Consider the following 23,582-nt stretch of genomic DNA (forward strand, 5'->3'; position numbering starts at 1 on the left):
AAAATCTTTACTTTGTATTTTTCCTAATGATTTCATTATTTTTATACAGATTCAAACTTTGCAAAAATATGTATAAACTACTAGTATCAGGGAATTTATATTTAAGTTATTAGAATATCACCTAAATGATTTTTAAATCTGTCTATCTCTAGAGGTTGCTCCACACACTAGTCAAGTTCAAATGAAGTAATTGACATAACATGGAGGCATTAAGAGGCAGTGTGTTTTGTTAAAAGGACAAAGGTAACTGGAATTCTAATTTTGTGTATATGACCCAGGAAAAGGCATTCAGTAAATTCTCAAGGCCTCTGTTCATTTCTGCAATGAGGAAATTGGACAGATAAACTCTAAAGTCAATTGGAACTCTGATTTGCTACCTTGATTTAAAAAAAAATGCCAAAGATGATGATTTCTCTTCAGTTTTAGGAAGTCTAATTTACAAAGAAAAACAGCAGCGTGAAATCATTTCGTTGTGGGAATTCTTTGGTCTGCCATTTAGAAATTAAATAAAAGTTAAAAATACAAGAACTCCTTGTTGCATTAACTTTAAAGAATAAATAGCTTAAATGTTGTTCTTATTGTTGTCAATATTTATATTTGTTTGTGTAATCAGTATGATAAATAGAAATTGGAATAAAGTAACGGTTTGAATTACAGATTTTTTCTTTGTTTTTGAAGAGAAGAAATAATTTTTAAGGTCATTAAAATTTATATATGCATATGTAACTATTGCAAAATGTAGTTGATATTTCTACTATATCTTTGAATATTGCCCACTTTAATAAATAATCGGCATATTTTTATCCTGATTTTTTTGTACTTAAAATGCTGCAAATTGTTTTTTATTGGTAGCCCAGTATTACTGTAAACACAAAATACAATCATTGTATTTGAAGACATAGTTCATAAGAATCCTTTTATAATTTTAGCTTTTTACATTTAATAGTTGGTGTTGTTAAGGAACTTATTGCTCCTTCTTTTTCAATTGCCCCCCACCACTGCCAAACTTAATAAAATTATCACTTACAAGAATCAGTGGAAAAACATTTAACAGTAGGACAATTTTAACAATCTTAGTTTAGGAAACAAAATATTAAGATATGTGGCCATTTTCAATATGAATTGTAATACTCCTATCTGAAAAAATCTGTCATAGTTTATATATTTACAATTATTTCAATAATAAGAAAAAAGAGTAAATAAAATAGGGAAAATCTTGTTCACTTAACCTCAGTGCAATCATATGCAAAATTTATCTTTGATCAGATAAGTATTTTGAAATGTAGTAGATATGCCAAAGCTAGTTGCTTCATGAAATTATATTTAAATTATTTTAATACAAATTCAGTTAAAAACTGAATTGTGTGGATAGACACAGAAAATATATTGACATTCCTTGTTACATTCTGAAAAATCATATTTCACGCCTGACTTGTATTAGCCATGTTTCAAACATAACAAGAAATACTGGGAAATCATTACATAGAAACATACAACTTTAGAGAAAGATCTGATAGTTCAATGATGTCGTTATCACTTACTTATTGAACATCAATGGTATATACCTAGTGCTGTGCTAGATGTTTTGCTTATACTTTTCATCTAGCCATCATGGCAAACCTGTAATGGAACTGTGTCTCACTGAGGCGATCTGTGTCCTTTATTTAGTAAAGTGGAAAAATTACGGTTTGGACTCATGTTTATTTAGTCTAGGCCAAATTATCTTTAGATTTATTAACAAATAAATTTAACAAAATAAGGTCTGGAATTCAGGTCTTTGGATCTTCAGCTGTTTTTTTTCCTTCTCCTCCTCCTCCACTTCTTCCCCTTTTTTATTTTTTTTAAACTACTTTTTTGTAGCAAATTTAAGTTCACAGCAAAATTGAGAGAAAAGTACAGATTTCCTATCTACCCCTTTCCCTCACACATGCATAGCCTCCCCCAATATCATCATCACGCAACAGAGTAGTATATTTGTTATAATTAATAAACATATATTGAAACATCAGCATCACCCAGAATCCATGATTCACATTAAAGTTTACTCTTGGTATTGTACATTAGACAAATATATAATGACCTGTGTTACCATTATAGTATTATACAGAGAAGTTTTACTGCCCTACACATCCTCTGTGCTCCAACCCCTGGGAACCAGTGATTGTTTTACTGTCCCTGTGGTTTTGCCTTTTCTATAATGTTATATTGTTGGAGTCATACAGCATGTAGACTTTTCAGGTTGGTTTCTTTCACTTAGTAATGTGGATTTAAGGTTCCTACATGTCTTTTCATGGCTTGATGGCTCATTTCTTTTAAGTGCTGAATAGTATTCCATTGTCTGAATGTACCACAGTTTATCCATTCAGCTACTGAAGAACATCTTAGTTGCTTCCAAGTTTTGGCAGTTATGAAGAAAACTGCTATACAATTCCGTGGGTAGATTCTTGTGTGAACTTAAGTTTTCAGCTCTTTTGGGTAAATACTAATAAGTGTAATTGATGGATCATATGACATTTGTTTAGTTTTGTAAGAAACCACCAAACTGTCTTCCAAAGTGTTTTATTTTGCATTCCCACCAGAAATGAGTGAGAATTCCTGCTGCTCCACATCCTCACTAGCATTTGGTGTTGTCAATGTTCTGGATTTTGGCCATCCTAATAGATTTGTAGTGGCATCTCATTGTAACTATAATTTGAATTCCCCTGATGACATATGATGTGGAAATATGCATCTTTTCGTATGCTTATATGTCTTCAGTAAGTATATCTGTTTTGGTGAGGTGTCTGTTAAGGTCTTTGACCCCAGTTTTAAAAACCAGATTCAATGCCATCCCCATCAAGCTACCAATGACTTTCTTCACAGAATTGGAAATAACTACTTTAAAGTTCATATGGAACCAAAAAAGGGCCTGCATTGCCAAGACAATCCTAAGCCAAAAGAACAAAGCTGGAGGCATCACGCTACCTGACTACAAACTATACTACAAGGCTACAGTAACCAAAACAGCATGGTACTGGTACCAAAACAGAGATCTAGACCAACGGAACAGAACAGAGCCCTCAGAAATAATACCACACATCTACAGCCATGTGATCTTTGACAAACCTGACAAAAACAAGAAATGGGGAAAGGATTCCCCATTTAATAAATTGTGCTGGGAAAACTGGCTAGCCATATGTAGAAAGCTGAAACTGGATCCCTTCCTTACACCTTATATAAAAATTAATTCAAGATGGATTAAAGACTTACATGTTAGACTTAAAACCATAAAAACCCTAGAAGAAAACCTAGGCAATACCATTCAGGACATAGGCATGGGCAAGGACTTCATGTCTAAAACACCAAAAGCAATGGCAACAAAAGCCAAAATTGGCAAATGGGATCTAATTAAACTAAAGAGCTTCTGCACAGCAAAAGAAACTACCATCAGAGTGAAAAGGCAACCTACAGAATGGGAGAAAATTTTTGCAATCTACGCATCTGACAAAGAGCTAATATCCAGAATCTACAAAGAACTCAAACAAATTTACGAGAAAAAAACAAACAACCCCATCAAAAAGTGGGCGAAGGATATGAACAGACACTTCTCAAAAGAAGATATTTATGCAGCCAACAGACACATGAAAAAATGTTCATCCTCACTGGCCATCAGAGAAATGAAAATCAAAACCACAATGAGATACCATCTCACATCAGTTAGAATGGTGAGCATTAAAAAGTCAGGAAACAGAAGGTGCTGGAGAGGATGTGGAGAAATGGGAACAGTTTTACACTGTTGGTGGGACTGTAAACTAGTTCAACCATTGTGGAAGACAGTGCGGCGGTTGCTCAAGGATCTACAACTAGAAATACCATTTGACCCAGCCATCCTATTACTTGGTATATACCCAAAGGATTATAAATCATGCTGCTATAAAGACACATGCACACATGTGTTCATTGCGGCACTATTCACAATAGCAAAGACTTCGAACCAACTCAAATGTCCATCAGTGATAGACTGGATTAAGAAAATGTGGCACATATACACCATGGAATACTATGAAGCCATAATGAAGGGTGAGTTCATGTCCTTTGTAGGGACATGGATGAAGCTGGAAACCATCATTCTCAGCAAACTATCACAAGGACAAAAAACCAAACTCCACATATTCTCACTCATAGGTGGGAATTGAACAATGAGAACACTTGGACACAGGAAGGGGAATATCACACACCAGGGCCTGTCGTGGGGCAGTGGGTGGGGGGCGGGATAGCATCAGGAGATACACCTCATGTAAATGTCGAGTTAATGGGTGCAGCACACCAACATAGCACATGTATACATATGTAACAGACCTGCACGTTGTGCACAGGTACCCTAGAACTTAAAGTATAATTAAAAAAAAAAAAAAAAAGGTTGTTTGTTTTCTTGTTGAGTTTTAAGAGTTCTTTGTAAACTTTGGATGATGATTGTGTCTTCTGCAAATATTTCTGCTAGTCTGTGATTTGTCTTCTCATTCTTTTGACACTGTGCTTTACAGGGCAGAAGTTTTTAATTTTTATGAAGTACAGCTTATCAATTATTTATTTTATACATCATGTCTTTAGTGTTGTGTCTATTTTTATTTATATATTTGTTTCATGTAGATGCCCAGCTCATCTCGCACTATTTGTTGAAAAGGTGATCTTTGCTTCATTCTATTGCCTTTGCTTCTTCGACAGATATCAATTGACTATATTAATCTGGGTCTACTTCTTGGCTCTCTATTCTGTTCCACTGATTATTTTCCCATTTTTTTCACCAACCTCACACTGTCTTGATTACTGTTTTGGTTACATGACTTACTTCATGTAGGTCATAAAGCTATGTTGCGTTAGTCCTCCAATTTTGTACTTCTTCAATATTCTGTTGGCAATTTAGGTCTTTTGACTCTTCATATAAAGTTTAAAATTAGTATGTTGATATCCACAAAATAGCTTCCTGGATTTTTATTGAGATTGCTCTTTCTAAAAAAAATTATTTGGCTCCTCTCCTTCTCCCTCCCCTATGCCCAAACTTGCAATATAAATAAGAATTATTCTTCAATATTACACTTGTTTCTTGTATCTGTGGCAGGGATATAAACTCTCATGAAACTGGGAGAGGGAGTGGTCTTGTGAGACAAATAATGATTTATAAATTTTATGGTAAAATTATGAATTTGGCAAATAATAAGTTGTTATATGTAACTTGAGCTCTTTATATACATACATGTTTTTAGGTTTAGAAGAGTTTAATAACTTTATAATAAAACAATAAATTCTCTTGTTTGGTTTTGTTTTCTGGAACAAACTTAAAAGCAGAAATTTGTTAAAAAACAAAAGAATATATCTTCAGGTCAATGAATACTGATGTAATTTTTAATAAATTATATTTATAACACTATTGCCAATTATAGCTTTTAATGAAGATTTCATATCATCTATAACTGATACAAAATATTAAATGATGCTCATAATTCTCCAATTATCAAGTAAGTTAAAGAAGAATAGTAGGGTTTTGAAGAAAAGATTTTATCTGATTATATCCTCAGGAACTTTCCATATCTATGTCTATACAGCTAGTCACAGAGACACACACAATTCTGTTCTAGCATACATGTGTTTATACAGCTTAGCTCCATATCAGGAAGAGTATCTATACGTGTAAATAATTGAATATACCCTTCTCCATTTCTAGTGTGGATATATGTGTGTGTATACATACACACACACCCACACATGCCTAGAAACTTCTCAGTTTCTTGCAATGTGTAAATTGTAATACCATGATGCAAATCCAGTTTTATTTAACTGCAAAATTTTTAATTACACCATAGGACCTAATTAATAAACGTACTCCTTGTATCTAATCACAGATCAACTAAACAAATAAACAAAAACCAAAGAGCAAAACCCAATTACTGTCCCCTATTCCTCTCCCTATTCTGCAACACAAAAACATTTGAGATGGGAAAGGAAAGCCTGCAAGGCATTGCTTTGCAGTGACACAGGAGTAACTAATTAAACTGCACCTCTCATCCTCTCTGCCCCCAGCACTAAGACTCAACAAATCACAATTCCAGAGGAAAAGGCCTGGAATTATGCATGCTCACAATGATCCCTGCTCAGCTTTGGACTTGCCAAAGTTTAGATTTCTACTGCTTTACTGAGTAGATCCTTGTATTAGTTTCCTGTGGCTTCTGTAACAAATTACCACAAATCTGGTGGCTTAAAACAATAGAAATTTAACTTCTCACAGTACTGGAGGGCAGAAATCTCTATCACTGGGCTGGAATCAAGGTGTCAGCAGTACTGTACGTTTTCCAGAGGCTGTAGGGGATATCCATTCCTTTCCTGTTCTAGCTTATGGTGGATGCCTGCGTTCTTTCTTTTGCTTGAGGCCACATCAACCATTCTGTATGTTAATCTACCAGCATATAAAATGCATTGGATATTTGAGAAGTAATATACGAGTAGTTAAACTTGTAAAACGAGTAGTTAAACTTGTAAACTTATGAAATGTGTGGAACAAGTGGATTTTTGCATACCCATTTCTGTCTTTACCTTTACACTACACAGTTTTCATTCTTACATTCAACCAAATATTTATTGAGCCCCTACTTCGTTTGTACCTGGCACTCTTTCCTAGCCATCTGCCAGTTGTGTAGTAAGCCTGAGTCAGAGGCTGAGAATAGCTTAGTGAGAATGTTTAAATTATAGTGGTAGTAAGCATAATGAGGCAGAAGAGCAAGCTCATTGCAGAAAGACAGGTTTAAGTTTTAGTTCTGGCTCTGCTCCTCATTAATTGTATAAGCTTATATAAACTATGCTATCTCTCTGAGCCTCTAGTGAATAAGAAAAATAATACTGACTTTACTAAAACTTACAGTGAAGATGAAAAGGGTTTTGTATGTGGAGTAAATAGCATACTTGCTTATGACTCTGTAAACTTCCTTCCTGTGCTTGGTTGTTGAGTGGTGGAGGAGAACGTAGAGAAGCTCCAAATCATTTTCCCTGCTTCCATTCTTTACATGCATGATAGGATTTTTAAAACTGCAAATTGCTCACATAGTATCTTATGAGTTAGTGTATTACAACTGAATTAAAAAATGAAATATACTAAAATAGGATTTTTTAAAAATCGGAGTGTATTTCAGATGTGAGTAAAAATTGATCTGTGAAATTTTTATTACTATGTGTTAATAAATCTATGTATGTACTGTGTGGTCATTTGAACTGATGTATTCATTGCAATACTGATCATTTCCCTTTTTTGATTAAAGCACACGTTTAGATCTCTGATCTTTAAGATCAAGCCTGACCCTTAGCAAGGCATGGAGGATGTTCCTCATTGAGCCCTTACTTATTTCTGTGGCCTTGTCTCCCGCCACTGTCTTTCTCCAGATTTCAGGATTTGTGCTCTGGAGCCCCTTCTGCCTGATGCCTCTACCCATGTTCTTCAAGCTGATTTGAAGGCTACTAACCTGTTGAGCAGTTTCACAATGATAAACAATGGGAAGTTGTGGAGAAAGATTTAAATGAGAGTCAATTCAACATTCCTGGCTATTCTGATCTCTTAAAGATCCCTCAACCTATGCTGTTTCTCAACCATGACCAGTTCACATAGAGCTCCTTCCTGCATTCACCTCATACCACATCCCCTCCTTCAGCAAACCCTTCCTAACCTCTCAGGGACTAACTCAGGCTTCCCTTAAAGGAGCAAAATGTGTGGATTAGGAACATGGGCTCTGAGTGACCTTGGGCATATCAATTCAGTTCTCTTATCAACACTTTTATAATAAATTGGTATAGTAATGACAACTTGAAAATAACATATCTTTGTTACTATGTTAGGTAGGTCTTAGTTACTAATAACTTTCTCCTTTCCTAGTGTTTTTGGCCTCTGGTCAGAAATAGATCCTTCTGGACAGCTGCAGTGGTGCTCACGCCTGTAATCGCAGCACTTTGAGAGGCAGAGAATGGCAGATCACTTGAGGTCAGGAGTCCAAGACCAGCCTGGCCAATATGGTGAAACCACATCTCTACTAAAAATACAAAAATTAACCTGGCATGGTGGTGCACACCTGTAGTCCTAGTTACCCAGAAGGCTGAGGCAGGAGGATCGTTTGAGCCCAGGAGGTGGAGGTTGTAGTGAGCCGAGATTGTGCTACTGCACGCCAGCCGGGGCAATGGGAGTAAAACCCTGTCTCGAAAAAAGAAAAGAAAAGAAAGAAAAAAGAAATAGACTCTTCTGCATTCTTTTCTAGGAGTCTGTGTTTCCGTGATCATAATATTTACTGCATTAAATTTGACTTACCTCCCTTGCCTATAAAACTATATATTTTTTAGGGCTTGGAAATGTCTCGATGAACCAATAATTGTTAAATGAACAAAGGAAAACAAGCATCCTACAAATTTTAACCAAAGCAAAAATATTACTGTATTTTACTTTAACTCTCCAGAAAAAATTTATGTCTAGTTAAAATCTTAAGATAAATTCTATGTAATTACTTGAATTCAATGTTAGGATTGGCATTTGCTCAAACTAAAACATCTTATCTATTTTTAATTGAAAATTTATTAATTTAATTTATGTAACGATGCTAGTATTACATGTTTAATGTGAAAAATGAGAAGCATGGTTCAGGAAAAATAGCACAAGTCACAAAAGAATCTACCTTCCCGAAATATCCAAAGTTAGGATTGGTTTATGTTTGTCTAGACATTCTCTATGTATGATTGGCAACAGCAATATCTAGCACTTTAGCCATTTTCTAACTTGGATGCATTTCTTATGGAGAGAGAAATAAATCTTTGGGGTATTATACCTGCCATCTGGTTTATGATTATTTGACTTTTTCCATTGTAGCAGGGTTTGAGTCCAATGGGCAACACAGTGTTTTAAATCCAAGGTCAAAGTCAGCTCTATAAGCATAATTGCACAAGGTAAGGACTGGAGTAATCAGTTCTCAAGCATCCTTGTGAACAGTTTTCCTTATAGTTGCTCTGGTTGGTATGCCCTGTTCCTCCTTCTGATGCTTGTCTAACCTTATATAAAATCCAATTTAGCTTTTTATTTATTTATTTATTTATTTGAGACAGAGTCTCACTCTGTCACCCAGGCTGGAGTGCAGTTGCGTGATCTCGACTCACTGCAACCTCCTCCTCCCAGGTTCAAGCCAAATCTCCTGCCTCAGCCTCCAGAATAGCTGGGATTACAGGCATATGCGACCACACCCAGCTGATTTTTGTATTTTTAGTAGAGACGGGGTTTCACCATGTTGGCCAGGCTGGTCTCAGACTCCTGACCGCAGGTGATCCACCCACCTCAGCCTCCCAAAGTGCTGGGATTACAGGCGTGAGCCACCACACCCAGGCCCAACTTAGCTTTTAAGTCTAAATGACACTTCTATGAAGCTTTCTCCGTATCTGTAGTGGAAATTGATAACTCCATTCTCCTCGCTGCTCTACAGAGTTGTTCATAATTCTCTTTGAAATTTATCATGTTATGCCTTTCATTATGACAATTTATGAATCTTTTCTGTCTCCTCAGCTATTTTACAAGCTCACAAAGGCAAAGATCTTATCATTCATTTTTGTATCCCTTCACCATTGAGCAGAGCTCTTTGACCATAATAAACAGTCCGTAGTTGCTGAATGAATTAATCACTCAGTGTTAAGTGTTGTGCCGTGGTTTAGATTTAATCACAAACTATAAGGAGGTTATTAATCATGTCTTGATATGTAGTACCAAACTGTAATGTTCATTAACTATCCATAAGTAAGTGTAAAAAAGTATGAATAGACAAGATATTACTTTGTTGATACTGTGATAGATGCTTCCAAGTACATGTCCTGAAACAGGTTATATTTGCAGTAAAAAATGCTAAAAGGCTGGCTATAATAAAACACAGCTTAAAATGTATGAATTCAATAAAGAGCTGTGCTAATTAAAAGCACTACATTTTTAGAATGGTTTATTCATCACTGAAATGAATATCCGTTTTTTTTTTTTTTTTTTTTTTTGAGACAGAGTCTTGCTCTGTCCCCCTGGCTGGAGTGTAGTGGGGTGATCTCGGCTTGCTGCAACCTCTGCCTCGCAGGTTCAAAGTGATTCTCATGCCTTAGCCTCCCTGGAGTAGCTGGGATTACAGAAGCCTGCCACCATGTCTGGCTAATTTTTGTATTTTTAGTAGAGACGGACTTTGCCATGTTGGCCAGGCTGGTTTCAAACTCCTTACCTCAGGTTGTCTGCCCGCCTTGGCCTCCCTAAGTGCTGGGATTACAGGCCTGAGCCACCGTGCCCTGCCAATATCAGTGTTTCTAATACACACTCTATGGTTGTTATGTCAAGAACACATGTTAACTCTCGGGTTTAAAAAAAATAATTGTAGTTAAAAATACACTGGTAAGTGTCTTGAGTTTTCATATATGAAGGTGATGAAAATTCTTCCTTTTCTCATCTGAAACCCAATTTATAATTTAGCAATCAGACATGCTCATATTTAGCAAGTATGTAAGGGTCAGTATAAATATACAACTATGAAAATAGACAATCAGAAAAATTCTGCCTTGAAAAATTTCTGTTCCATTTTTTATGAGTAGTTGAAATAATTCAGTGCTCTTTAGAATACATGAAAATAGTAGCTGTGCCTCAAAATTGATCTCTGTAGCACAGAGCACATTTTCAGGCATAAAATAAGTTTAATAAATGTGTGATGAGTGAATAAATAAATGGTTTGTTTGATAGAACATGAAACAACGGTAGTGTTACAGGATGCTAATAGTAAGTATACAGGTCAAAACTACTCAATTCTAAAAATATAGACCAATTTCTATTACATTTGTTTATTTTCTATAATAAAGAAAATAACAGTCCATTTGAAGAATTACTGTAACAAAACTGTTTTTCTTTAGAGCGTTATGATAAGATTAAGTATTTTGATGAAATCCCAAAACCTCAAGGCTCAATGTATCCATGCATTTGGATACTTCTGAAAATAATGACTAGATCTAGCTCTCAGAAACTTTTCATTTTATTTTCATTACACAGCCAACATTTTTATAGTTATCAAGCCATGCTTAAATTTAACATGAAAAAGAGAAAGTAGGTGTTCCATGCCAATAAAAGATAAACCACAAGTAGAAAAGAAGGGCCCAAGAAATTGTGCTTGACATTCAATTGTGCCTGACGTAATAATAGGCAAGTAAATGTCCTGAGAGTGACTGTCCATAAGCTACAAATGTCCTGAGATTTGACTGTTACCTGAGCCAAATGAGAAATGTGGTGTCCGTTGAAAGCATAATGAATTTCTTTGTATTACTGCTATAAAGGAATATATGTTTTAATATCACAGGAATAACACACGAATTATATAGTATTATGGTCCAAATAAGAAAAACAATGTATTACTCTAGTGTGAACAGTGCAATTCCTGCAACGACATGGTGTTAAACTGAAATTATCTGCAGTTACTTTCTTTGAAGAACATAGTTGGAAGTTGTAATTTACAAGTTTTGCTACAAATTGGAATCACCTGCAGATTTGTAATGTATACTGAAAACTGGCTCCTATCTGCTTACATTCTGATTAAACTTATGAGTTTGTAAATGTAAATTGGGCATCTATGGTTTTAAAAGATCCTCAGTTAATTCTTAAGTGTAGTAGAGTTTAAGAAATACTAGATTAAAAATTTGGGAACTGAGTTTACTGGGATACAGATAATTCTCAGGAAACTCTGTGTAATACCAAAAGTGAAAGAGGCTATGATGTGAAATGGCATCATTTATACCATTATAGCATTGTTACCCTCCATTAATATTAAAAACTGTTAACAATAGGTATTTTTTGTTGTTTTGAGTTATTGAATCCCTACTATGTACATTGTATTGTGCTAAGTGTTTTACATGTAAAATTTAACTGACTCTTCTAAGTAATTATGCATATTATCTGCTTTTAGTTTTTATTTCTTAAATTGAAAAAATCAGCTAAAATGATTATTATGGGCCCCACCATCATGGAATGTTTTTGAAATCATTTATTTCTATTAGTCTCAAAATATAATGGTAACAAGTTTTCCCCGCACATCATTTCAGTTTTTATGGACTATTGACTTTTCTAAATGTTAATTGAAAGCTCAAAACTTGACTAACCCCTTGGCACTTCCATTTCCCACTCATTTTCCTGTTATGATCAGGTTTTGGTTTTCTATTCTCATCAACATCTTTTCTACCCCAGAGTAGTATTTTCCTCCCTGACCCGATAAAAAAAAAAAAAAAAAAAGACCAAAACCTAAGTTTTGGACATATAGCAGGCCAAATGCTATTACAGATTATAACTGATGCTATGTCTAAATTTATTAATTCATTCAGATAGTCAACAATAATGCATTAAACATTGATTGTGCCTGGCCATGGTGTGAGGTCCTGGGGGTAGGAGGGTAAATGTGAGAAGAGAGATGTCAGCTCCCACCAGCAGAGATGAGTTTATATATATCAGGGGAGAGGCTTAGGATGCCATAGAAGTAAGTCAGCTCATCAGGGTCAGTGTTCGGGAGACATAATTAATTTGACTACTAATATTATTTTCAATTAGAGTTTAATTATTTCTCTTTTTTATTTGACTGCTTCAAGCATGAACACACTATTTTATCCTTCCTGTAGTTCATTTATTTCCTCAGCAATTGTTTGTGGATCACCTAAGTCATACATTTAGACTGGGGAGAGAGCAGTAGCCAAAATTAAAAAGAATCAATAGAGACTATACATTCTGGCCAGTCATATATATATGTGTGTGTGTGTGTGTGTGTGTGTGTGTGTATGTGTATGTGTGTGTGTATATATATACACACACATATACATAAATACATATATACACATATAACACATTAAAGTATATATCATGATGTATACTGTAATATATATGTAACACATGATATAGACTTTAATAACACATAACATATATTACTTATAATATATAACACATATGTAATGTATGTAAAATACCATTATATATACTTTAACAATGTTTATACATATTAGCATTACATATATGATACTATTACCTATATAGTAATGTATAATTAAAGTATATGCTATATATCACATATATCATACATATATGTATCATGTATGCAATATATGCATATGTATGATATATACATATGTAGTATATAAATATACAATACATATATGTAATAAAAATGCATACATGTATGGTATGTGTAATATACACATATGTATATATCACACACATATATGTAATATATTAAATATGATATTAATATTTAATATGAACATATTATATATTCAATATAAATATGCTTAATATATTATGTGTATACGTGCCTATGTCTTATGCATGTAATATATGTATATATGTATATGTTACATGTATATACATATATGTATATATGTATATATTACATGTACAAGACATATATGTAATATATTAAATATATATACTTTAATAATATATATTACTATATACATATGTATATATTACATGTATAAGACACATATGTAATATGTATAATATATATTTTAATAACATGTATTACTATATATGTAATAATATATTAAAGTATTAAAGTGTATGTCATGTATTACATATCTATGATATGTGAAATATACACATATGTATATATTACATGTATACATATATGTAATATATTAAATATATTAATATAAATACATTATATATGTAATATAAATATGTTTAATATATTACATGTATACATATGTCTTATACATGTAATAGATGTATATATACATAACATGTATATATATGGAATACATTATATAATATATGTATATATTATATGGAATACATTAAATATATAATATATACTTTAATAATATGTAACTGTATGTGTAATATATATTATTAAATTATATATTATATATTATGTATCTGTAATATATATGTTTGAATATATATTACTATATATGTAATATATATTATGCAATGTATTGTTAAATTATATATTACATACATGCAATATAATATATGTAATATATGTTATATAATATAAACAATGTATATTACATATATGTAATATATATGATTAAAGTAGACTGGAGAGAGAGTGTAGACAAAATAAAAAAGAACCATCATGAAGGTTACATTCTGGCTGGTCCTCTATGTATACATTACACCCATACAAACACACACACATGTAATATGTAACGTATACTTTAATATTTAATTCATGTGTGTATAATGTTATGACATATACTTTAATATTTAATTTAGATATTTGAGCATTTGCTATTTGATAAGCACTATTATGAGCACCTTTCATGAATTTTATTTAATTCTAATAGTCAACTCTTAGCTCTTGTCGTACATTACTTGTTAGCAGCTTTTGATCGACCTCATCTTTCCCTTGTGCTTAAAATGCTTTCTTCAGGTGGTTTTCTGTGCCCCATCCTCTCCTGATTTTCCTCATACTTCCCGGTGGCTTTATTCACTCTTCTCTGTTGGTTCCTCCTCTTCTTTCCAGTGATAATCTCCTAAGGCTCAATGTTTGTTCCTCTTCTTTTATGTTTACACACTTTTGTTGATAATCCACCCTCAAGACTTCATTCACATCACCAAAATTTTGAATTTAGATCTCCACTCCAACCTCTCAATTGAACTCCAGATTGTGTGTCCTACCGCCTACTAACCCTCTCCTTTTGAATGTTTGATGGACCAGCCAACATGTCGAAAAAGAAACTTTGACTTCCATTCATGATCTTTTCCATCTCAGTGGATACAGACTTCATCCTTCTTGTGATTAAAGCCCAAAAACTTGGAGTTATTCTTGACTCTTCTCTTTGTCTCAAAAGCCATATCTTCCCACCAATTTCTCTCAGAAAACATCTGGAATCTGACCATTTCTCATCACCTTACTGTCCCTTCACTAACCTTGTTGCTACACTTGAATATGCCCCCTACTGCATACCACCTGCCACAAACCCCACCAGAAAAGAGGCAATGTAGGCATGGCAATGCTCTGGTCTTCTTAGGGCAGTGTTTTACATATTGTGGATTACCATCCATTAATGGACCCTGAAATCCATCTGGTAGATTTTAAGCAACATCTAAATAGATTAAACAGAAGACAGTACAGTGCACTAGGAAGCATCACAGTAACCTGAATTTAGTAAGGTGAAGTATTATTCCGTGAAACTTTGGCTCCATTATAATTATGTATATGCATATTGGGTTGTGTTATTCAATTTATTTCTTGCTGTGAGTCACAGTCAATATTTTAGAAAATATTAAGGTACATAAAATTATTCTAATTAAAATTTCACCCAAATTTTTGGTGTTAAAATATGATTTGAATTTTGTTAGTTTGTTTGATATCCGATTCAAACAATAATGAAGGAAAATAAAACAGATTACAATTATTTGGCTCAATTTGATGGTAAAATAACTTTTATCTGTTTGTAAGTTACCAAAAAGTTTTAGAGGTTTTTAGTTTTAAAAAAATTGACATTAAATATGGAAAAAAACAATTAAAACAGCGTTTGTACTAGGTCTATTTATAATAACTGAGAGATGTTTAAGGGAAATCTGTATTAAAAACAGGAATAATAAAATCTTCATAATTTCTTGAAATAAAATTATTAACCAGAGAATTTTACTTTATCATTAAAAAATCCACTCAAATTATCTTAAAGTATGCCTCTGGTGAGAAAGTGACCATATAAATGGCATTTAACAAGATATCTTAAAACCACTTCTTTTTACTATTAAACATATAGCCTAGTATGTAATAGCAAATGTGATTGAATTTACAGAAAGACTAGAATTAAGTAGGGAAAAGGTATTATTTTCTTGAAAGTCATGCTTTTTATGCTGATCCATTGTGAGAAAATAAATTTTGGTAAATTGTTAATTTTAATAATAAATGTTGTTGAATAAATAAATGAGCTTTAATGAACTAGCCTTTAATAGTCATATTGGAAACTGTATTCAAGTACTTATTCTGTTGCTGTTACTTAGCTACTCAGGCAATAATGAGGAACATAACTAACTATCTTAAATTGCTGGTCCTCATAATGAATGACTATAAGAAAATAGTAAAAATGGTTGAATGCTCCTGATAAATAGATCTGAAAATAAAAAAGAATGTATTATGGATCATTTGTTGTTGTTGTTCTCCTTCCCCTTCCTTCCTTCCCTCCTTCCTTTTTCCCTTCCTTCCTTCCTTCTCCTCCTCCTTCTGCTCCTCCTCCTCCTTCCTCCTCCTTCTCCCCCTTCCTCTTCCTCCCTCCTCTTCCCTCCTCCTCCTCTTTCTCCTTCTTCTTTCTTCCTTCTCCTTCTCCTTTTCTTCTTCTTCTCTTTTACATTCCCCTTCTGATTGTCGTGCAAGTTGAGAGAGAGAGTTGTGTCTAACACCCAATTTAGGAATCAGTTTATTTTATATGCTGGTTAAATGGTAGACAAAAAATTATCTTACAAACTTACAAACTCGATGAGCCCTTTCTGGATTTTCAGTGAGCTAACCTGTTCGTGTATAATATGAGTAACTAAACTTTAGGTAATAATATCCTATTAACATTTTGTAGCAAATCACATTTGGGTCAGAAATCTTCCTTTTTTCTATAAAAGCCATATAATTGCATTGAAATCAAGAACTTTAGGGCTGCTCTTGCAAACATTTAAAAACATTCCATCACATTATCTTTCTTAATATTAGACCACAATAATTATTTGGCATCTTTCTTTTACTAATTTTAATGAGTCTGAAAGAAATACATTTAAAAGAATACTGTGGATGGATAGGGAACATTGAATTTGCCTCATTTCTTGTTATTGTTCCTCCTCCTTTCCTTCCTTATATAATCTTATAGCTAGCAGCAGAATGAAATATGAAGAAAGGAAAGAATTAATATACGTTTCAGCAGTATTGCCTCATTGGATTTTCAGATGATGATCGGCAGAACAATAAGATTTATTATATTATGTTGTATTCAGCATGTTCAACTCTATTATTTATTCAGTAGAATAATTTCAGTAAAACTTACTTTGAAGTTAATTAATATAAAGATTTTTTTTCCCCAAAATAAATGAGTATATCTTGGCTGTGGTCATTTTTAAGCAAAAAGCATATCATTGTATATTATCAATTTTGTACAAAATTACTATTTTAAAGGAACGTAAATAGTTTCTCTATTTTATAAGGATAGATTCTTGAATCTATTTTTTTCTTTTTATTTTCTTTAAGAGACATTTTGACCTTGCTATGAAGCTAAGCTAGGGAGGACATTGGCAGAACTCTGTGCGTCCTCATGCATAGCTTTCGATGAGAATTTAGTAAGACAGACAATAGGACCTTGCCAAGTTATTAATTTTAAATCTCTTCTTTATTATAGAATCTAAAGATTTATAGAATACCCCAAATCCAGGGAGATGGATCACAAAGAATTGGAACTTTTTAGCTTTCTATGCTCTTACGAATCTTAGCTGTGTCACTGCTATATAATGTCATGATCAATTTTTTATTTTTTATATTTTTTTGCTTCTCACCCTAAATGATTATAAACTGGTAATCATATTGAAGCCAATCATTTAAAAGCCATGGGCCCTGACATGGTGGCTCACGCCTGTAATCCTAAAACTTTGAGAGGCCAAGGCGGGTGGATCACTTGAGGTCAGTAGTTTGAGACCAGTCTGGCCAACATGGCAAAATCCCTCTCTATAAAAATATAAAAAATTAGCTGGGCGTGGTGGTGGGAGCCTGTAGTCCCAGCTACTTGGGAGAGTGAGGCCGGAGAATCGCTTGAACCTGAGAGAGGGAGGTTGCAGTGAGCCAAGATCGCGCCACTGCACTCCAGCCTGTGTGACGGAGCAACGTTCTGTCTCAAAATCAAAATCAAAAACAAACAAACAAAAAGTGTCATGACAATCACCCTTTTAAAATAGCAAAGACAATACCTTTATTTATTCAGCAGATTGTTCACCTCTAGAAATACAAATATAATTTTTAAAATAAGGATTTGCTAGGTTTAGGATGAAAATATGCTTGATTTTCATGTTGTATCAAACTTGTCTCCATGTATCTATCTTTTGACATACTTAACAAATACTGCTGGTTGAATCTAAATTACCCAAATCCTAACATTCTAAGACTCACACATGCAACAATCTCAGTCTGTATGGATGCTTTCACTGGGACTTATTTGCAAAATACAAGATCCAGTTTTATGTTAAGTAGGTGGATTGCTAATCTGCAAGAATGCCATTCTTTATCAGGCCTTTATGAATTGTTTGTAAGTACCAGCTGGACAATGAAAGCTTTATATTCATTCTGCAATTAGCCAAAACAATTCTAGTTAAACTCTGGTTAAGACTTCTAGTATGAAATGAATGTAAACCATTCTTTATCGTTCTTTCTGGTTTCATTTTGGCACATGTATTTGTTAAAATATAATCCTCTAAGTTGCTTTTTCACTGCTTTTCATGTTGCAGATTGAAAATGTTGATATCTGCCTTAGTTTTCTAGCAGCCAGAGGGGTAAATGTTCAAGGTCTATCTGCTGAAGGTAAGAAAAAGAATGACTGAATTGTCACAAATGGCATCAATGTTTTCAAATTATTTTTTATAATGTAAGAAATGTAACATTGGAGTATACGGCTCCTTTATATGATAAAGGAAATTGGTGAAGTCTTCAGGACAACTGGAACATAAACATAATGGTTATTAATAAGTGCTTTAAGTATTTTAATGTTGTCCGGATTTTGCCGAACTGTTCTTTTCATAACCAACTATATGGGAGAGGAGTGAATCAACAAAACATCTTTATGTTATTACTTGTTTATAGTATAATTAGTCTTCTTAAGTAGATTAATAGATAATTAGATAAATGTTGGATGACATAAACACAGGTAAAATATTTTAATTATGTCTTAAATATTATTTTATCAATAACATTTCTGTAATATATTCAAGTTGGTAGAAATAGTCAAAATAGTTGGTAAGTTTAAATAAGTCACTATGAAGTCTTAAATAATTAGAACTAACAGCGTTAATCACTGTTATATATAAATGTTTTAAATCATTAAAGATTCAAAAGATCATCACTAAAATTGAAAGAGCAAAACGGGGAAAACGAACAAATTTTGACATTGATCTTTTTCTTAGTTTATTTTACTTGCTCGTATAAAGGTGGCAAAAGTTTGCAAAAGCTTGCCACACATAAGATAAAATTTGCCATACTTGAGAACACTGATATTTAAATTTCTTTTATATTTGCATGTTATGATATATAATTAAATTATGCGTTTAATGACCAAGAATCTTAGGTTCAAACCTAACTGGTAGTTCTGTAACTTAGAATAACATTTGAATAAAATTCCCCAGGATAATATGCTGCTAAGTAGTTAAAGGCAGGCTAGAAATGCTGCCATTTATTCACTTTTTGTGTCTCTTCCTTATGAAAACCTTTATTAATATAAGCCCATTGATTTTCATTCATCTTTAAAAAATATATGAATGCTCAAAATTTACTCTCTAAATTAAACATGCAAAATAATAAAACTAACTTTTTAAAAACTCTTTAAACAAAATCTTTCAGGTTTATAGGAGAAAATTAACACTGTCTCACTGTAGCCTCAGATTGATGAAGCCAACTCTTCAATGTGACGAAAACTATGAGAAATGTTTGGGGGGAAAATAGAACAACTCAGAGGGTCATTTTATATTAATTGTTTTACTGCATAGTTTGAGTTATATGATAAACCATCAGAGAGCAAGAAATCCAAAGAGTTGGTTAATTTTCCTAAACTCCAAAAGGGGACATAAAACCTTGATCTTAGAGGAGGATGTATTTTATTGCCAACAGCAAGTTTTATTTAAAATATGATTGCAGGTTGTGTAGCTTATTTTCAAGCTTTACTTCCTTCTCTTTTCCTATTTTTTTAAGTTATAACTACAGGAGAAAAATTTAGGCTTATGTGTAGCCTACATTGTGAATTGAATTTTTTTATTCAATATTTGAAAATCTTACACAGGAATTTCATCTGTTAGAACAAGGATTTCTACTTATTCAATTATGTTATCTGTCATAAGCTAATCCTCATTATTTATTAATATATAGCATAAATTAAAAATAAAAGAATTGGAACATTAAAAATTGATATTATGTCTGCTTTTGGAAGATATACATACACACATATATGTTTTGATATATATGGATATATATTTGGAGGCTATATACATACATAAATATGTATAAATGAGTTGGTGAGTGGGTGATTTAGAAAGAAAGTTGATTGCAACAAATCCAGTTGGTATTATGAGGTGCACCCACATCATCAATATTTATAAATGCAGGACAACCAACATTTAAGTGGCTTTCTTTCTCCAGTTCGTAGCCACTGCAATGCTGGCAATGGCTGTGTATATTTGTGAGGGAAACAACATGCTAAATCAAATGGTTAGCACAAGAGAGAGCTCATTTATTTCTAAGAAGCAGCTAACTTGAGAAAAATTGTAGTTCAAGGTCAGCAAAGAATATCACTTCTGAGTGTGCTTTGTTCTTTTTACCCTCTATCCTTTTATTCTCTCCCTGAAATTCCAAGTTATTTGGAAATGTTAACATGTTTCAGAAATTCAGGTTTGTGATTCAACTGTGACTGAGAGAATTAAGTTGTATATCTTCATAGATTTATTTCAAGAGGATTGCATCTAGAATTTGTTAAAAAGGACATTGAATACATATGATGCTTTTTTCGTATTTTTCATTTCATACAGAAATAAGAAATGGAAACTTAAAAGCCATTCTAGGGCTGTTTTTCAGTTTATCTCGCTACAAGCAACAACAACACCATCAACAACAGTACTACCAGTCCTTGGTGGAACTTCAGCAGCGAGTTACCCACGCTTCCCCTCCATCGGAAGCCAGCCAGGCCAAAACCCAACAAGATATGCAGTCCAGGTAAGGAAAGGAAGTAGGGAATGTGTTTCCAATTAGTTTGTGTAGATACAACTTGTTTTTAACAAATTATTGTCCACGAGTTTGAAAAATGTACTCATGTACTTGTATCAACGTGATGAGATTATTTGACTTGTGTAATACAAACTAAAACCACTCTTCTTTTGCTTGGACAAGCAACATCTATCATCTTTTGGGTGACATATTTTGTTTGCTTTCTAAAGATTGTTGTTCTGTATCACAGTGTGAAATGTCTTTGGTGTAAGTAATGTGGCATGGCTACTTTCTTCTACAAATGTCTTTAGTATTTAGAATGTGCAATTGAGTCCTAGTCTCCTGTCGTGTAGTTATCTTTCATTGATACTTTTGATTAATTAAGTCTGTCAGAAATTTCAGGTCTGTTAAACGTAGGAGTTTGAGGTTTGGGAACATAGTGTTTTTGATATGTGTGTGTGTGTGTGTGTGTGCACATACATGTATTATTTGTCTGGCTTGAGTCTTTTGGCATATGTAGACACAACCTGGGTGGAGTGCTCCCAAATCATGGCAACTTCCTTTTCTCTTCCATTATTAGTTGTTTTTTTTTTTCCAATTTAGAATTGCATCAGTCAGTGTTCAACTAGAGGAGTCGAGCAAGTAAACGATATATAACAAGAGACTTATAGTGAAGAATTGGTTTAGCATGATTGCGCATACTGGTTAGGCAAATATGAAATCTGAAGGGCAGCCCAGCTGGAAGGGCAGGATAGAACTCTTGTCATGAACTGAAATTGTAGTACACAGGCAGAACTTCTTCTCTCAAGGAAGCCTCAGTTCTGCTTTTGAAAAGCAAAACTTTTAGCCAGGCACGATGGCTCATGCCTATATTCCCAGCACTTTGGGAGGCCAAGGTGGATGTATCACAAAGTCAGGAGTTCAAGACCATCCTGGCCAAGATGGTGAAACCCTGTCTCTATGAGAAATATAAAAAGTTGCCAGGCATGGTGACAGGCGCCTGTAATCCCAGCTACTCTGGAGGCTGAGGCAGAGAATTGCTTGAATCCGGGAGGCAGAGGTTGCAGTGAGCCAAGATCCAGCCTGGGTGACAGAGCGAGACTCCATCTAAAACAAACAAACAAACAAACAAACAAACAAACAAACAAACGAACTTTCTTTCAACTAGTTGAATCAAGATCACCCAAATTATCTAAAATAAACTTTACTGAAAGTCAATTGATTATAGACTTTTATTACATCCTTAAAATATCTACATAGCAACAACTAGATTAGTATTTGTAGGAATAACTTAGACTATAGTCTAACATAGTTTATGTATCAAAATAAATGATCACAGAATGAAGTTTCACTTAACAACTTTCATGCAAACTACTATATTTGTTCCTGAACAATGACTGGGGTATTGGTTAGTTAGCTCTATTACATAAATAGTTATGATTATTTTTCTTGAGGACAGAGGATATGAAAATCCCTTTCATCGTCTTTGAAAATATAAACACTTGTCAACAAATGTAAATATTTAACTTTGTCCACCTTAGAAGTCAAGCTTGAAATCTGCTAACATTCAGTTAACCTTGAGTTTGGTAATTATAAATGACTCAAACAATTAAAATAATGTTCCAAAATACATTTATGAACCACCTCCCACTTACGGTCAGTTGTTCAACTGTTCAGAAATCACCTCTCTTTCATCTATCAACCAACCCTCATATGGACCTTGTTTGTTACTCCATAATAAACAATATTTATTTCTCTATACAACCATGTAAATTCTGTTCCCTTTGGAAGATTTTCACTCATCAGTGAATTTTTAAATGAATTTTTAAAAAGCTATAGTTTTACTAAAAGCATAGCATATAATATAAAGCTTATGAAGTGATGGGGGATATTTTTATTATAAGTAATGCAGATTTTTGACTGCTCTTTAAGCTCATCTTGGCTTTTGGTTATATCAAGTGAGACTGTACAAGACTCTTAGTAGAAAATAAATCTCTATAGGATAAGTTTCTTGGATTTTCGTAAGCATAGAGAAGAAGAAAGTGGATGACATCGTGTTGTATGTATTATTTTTTTGTGTGTGTGGATGGTTGGAACAGAGATAGATTATGAAAAGTGCCAGAAATAATATTTACTAGAGTTTGGTTTAAGCAATTTAAATAAAGAAGACACAAGAATAGTAGCTGAAAAAATAAAGGAAATAAAATTATTTTACGTAAAGCATGTTGACTCTGGAAGTGATATGGAATATCATTTGACATTGCGTTACCTCACTCTTTCTGTATCTTCCATGTGAAATTTATTGTCTAGAATTTCTTGCCCAGAATTTCTTGGTAGTTATGACCCTTTTAGGAAATTGTTTCTTTTCCTATTCTTCTTGCTGGATATACATGGCTGTTGTGAAACTATGGGGTAGTTTAAAATATAAAGCCATGTATAATACTCATGGTTTTTATACTCTTTTGTGGAAGGATGTCTCAATTTTTCATTACAAGTTTATGAAAAGTATTCTTTTCAGCAGTGTCCTTTAAGGCTGTGGTAGACTTTTAGCAAAATTTTCTCTGCTAAATTGGATTTAATTACTTTTTGAATTGATATATAATTTAATAAATGTTTATAGAGTAACAGCTTTACTAAAAGTAGTATTCAGGACCC

General features: G+C 33.3%; 1 protein-coding gene across 3 annotated transcripts in view; it reads left to right on the plus strand.

The window, feature by feature from the left end:
• Positions 1-23,582, plus strand: part of NAV3 (neuron navigator 3) — a 395,528-nt gene that overhangs the window by 127,339 nt on the left and 244,607 nt on the right. For all 3 annotated transcript variants that reach the window (XM_032170807.2, XM_032170808.2, XM_058425703.1), the window contains exons 4-5: positions 18,470-18,542; positions 20,753-20,936. In XM_032170807.2, coding sequence (XP_032026698.1) covers positions 18,470-18,542; positions 20,753-20,936 — 257 coding nt within the window. The remainder of the gene's footprint in view (positions 1-18,469; positions 18,543-20,752; positions 20,937-23,582) is intronic.

The sequence above is a fragment of the Hylobates moloch genome, unplaced genomic scaffold (genome assembly GCF_009828535.3).
Source record: "Hylobates moloch isolate HMO894 unplaced genomic scaffold, HMol_V3 SCAFFOLD_12, whole genome shotgun sequence".
NCBI lineage: Eukaryota > Metazoa > Chordata > Mammalia > Primates > Hylobatidae > Hylobates > Hylobates moloch.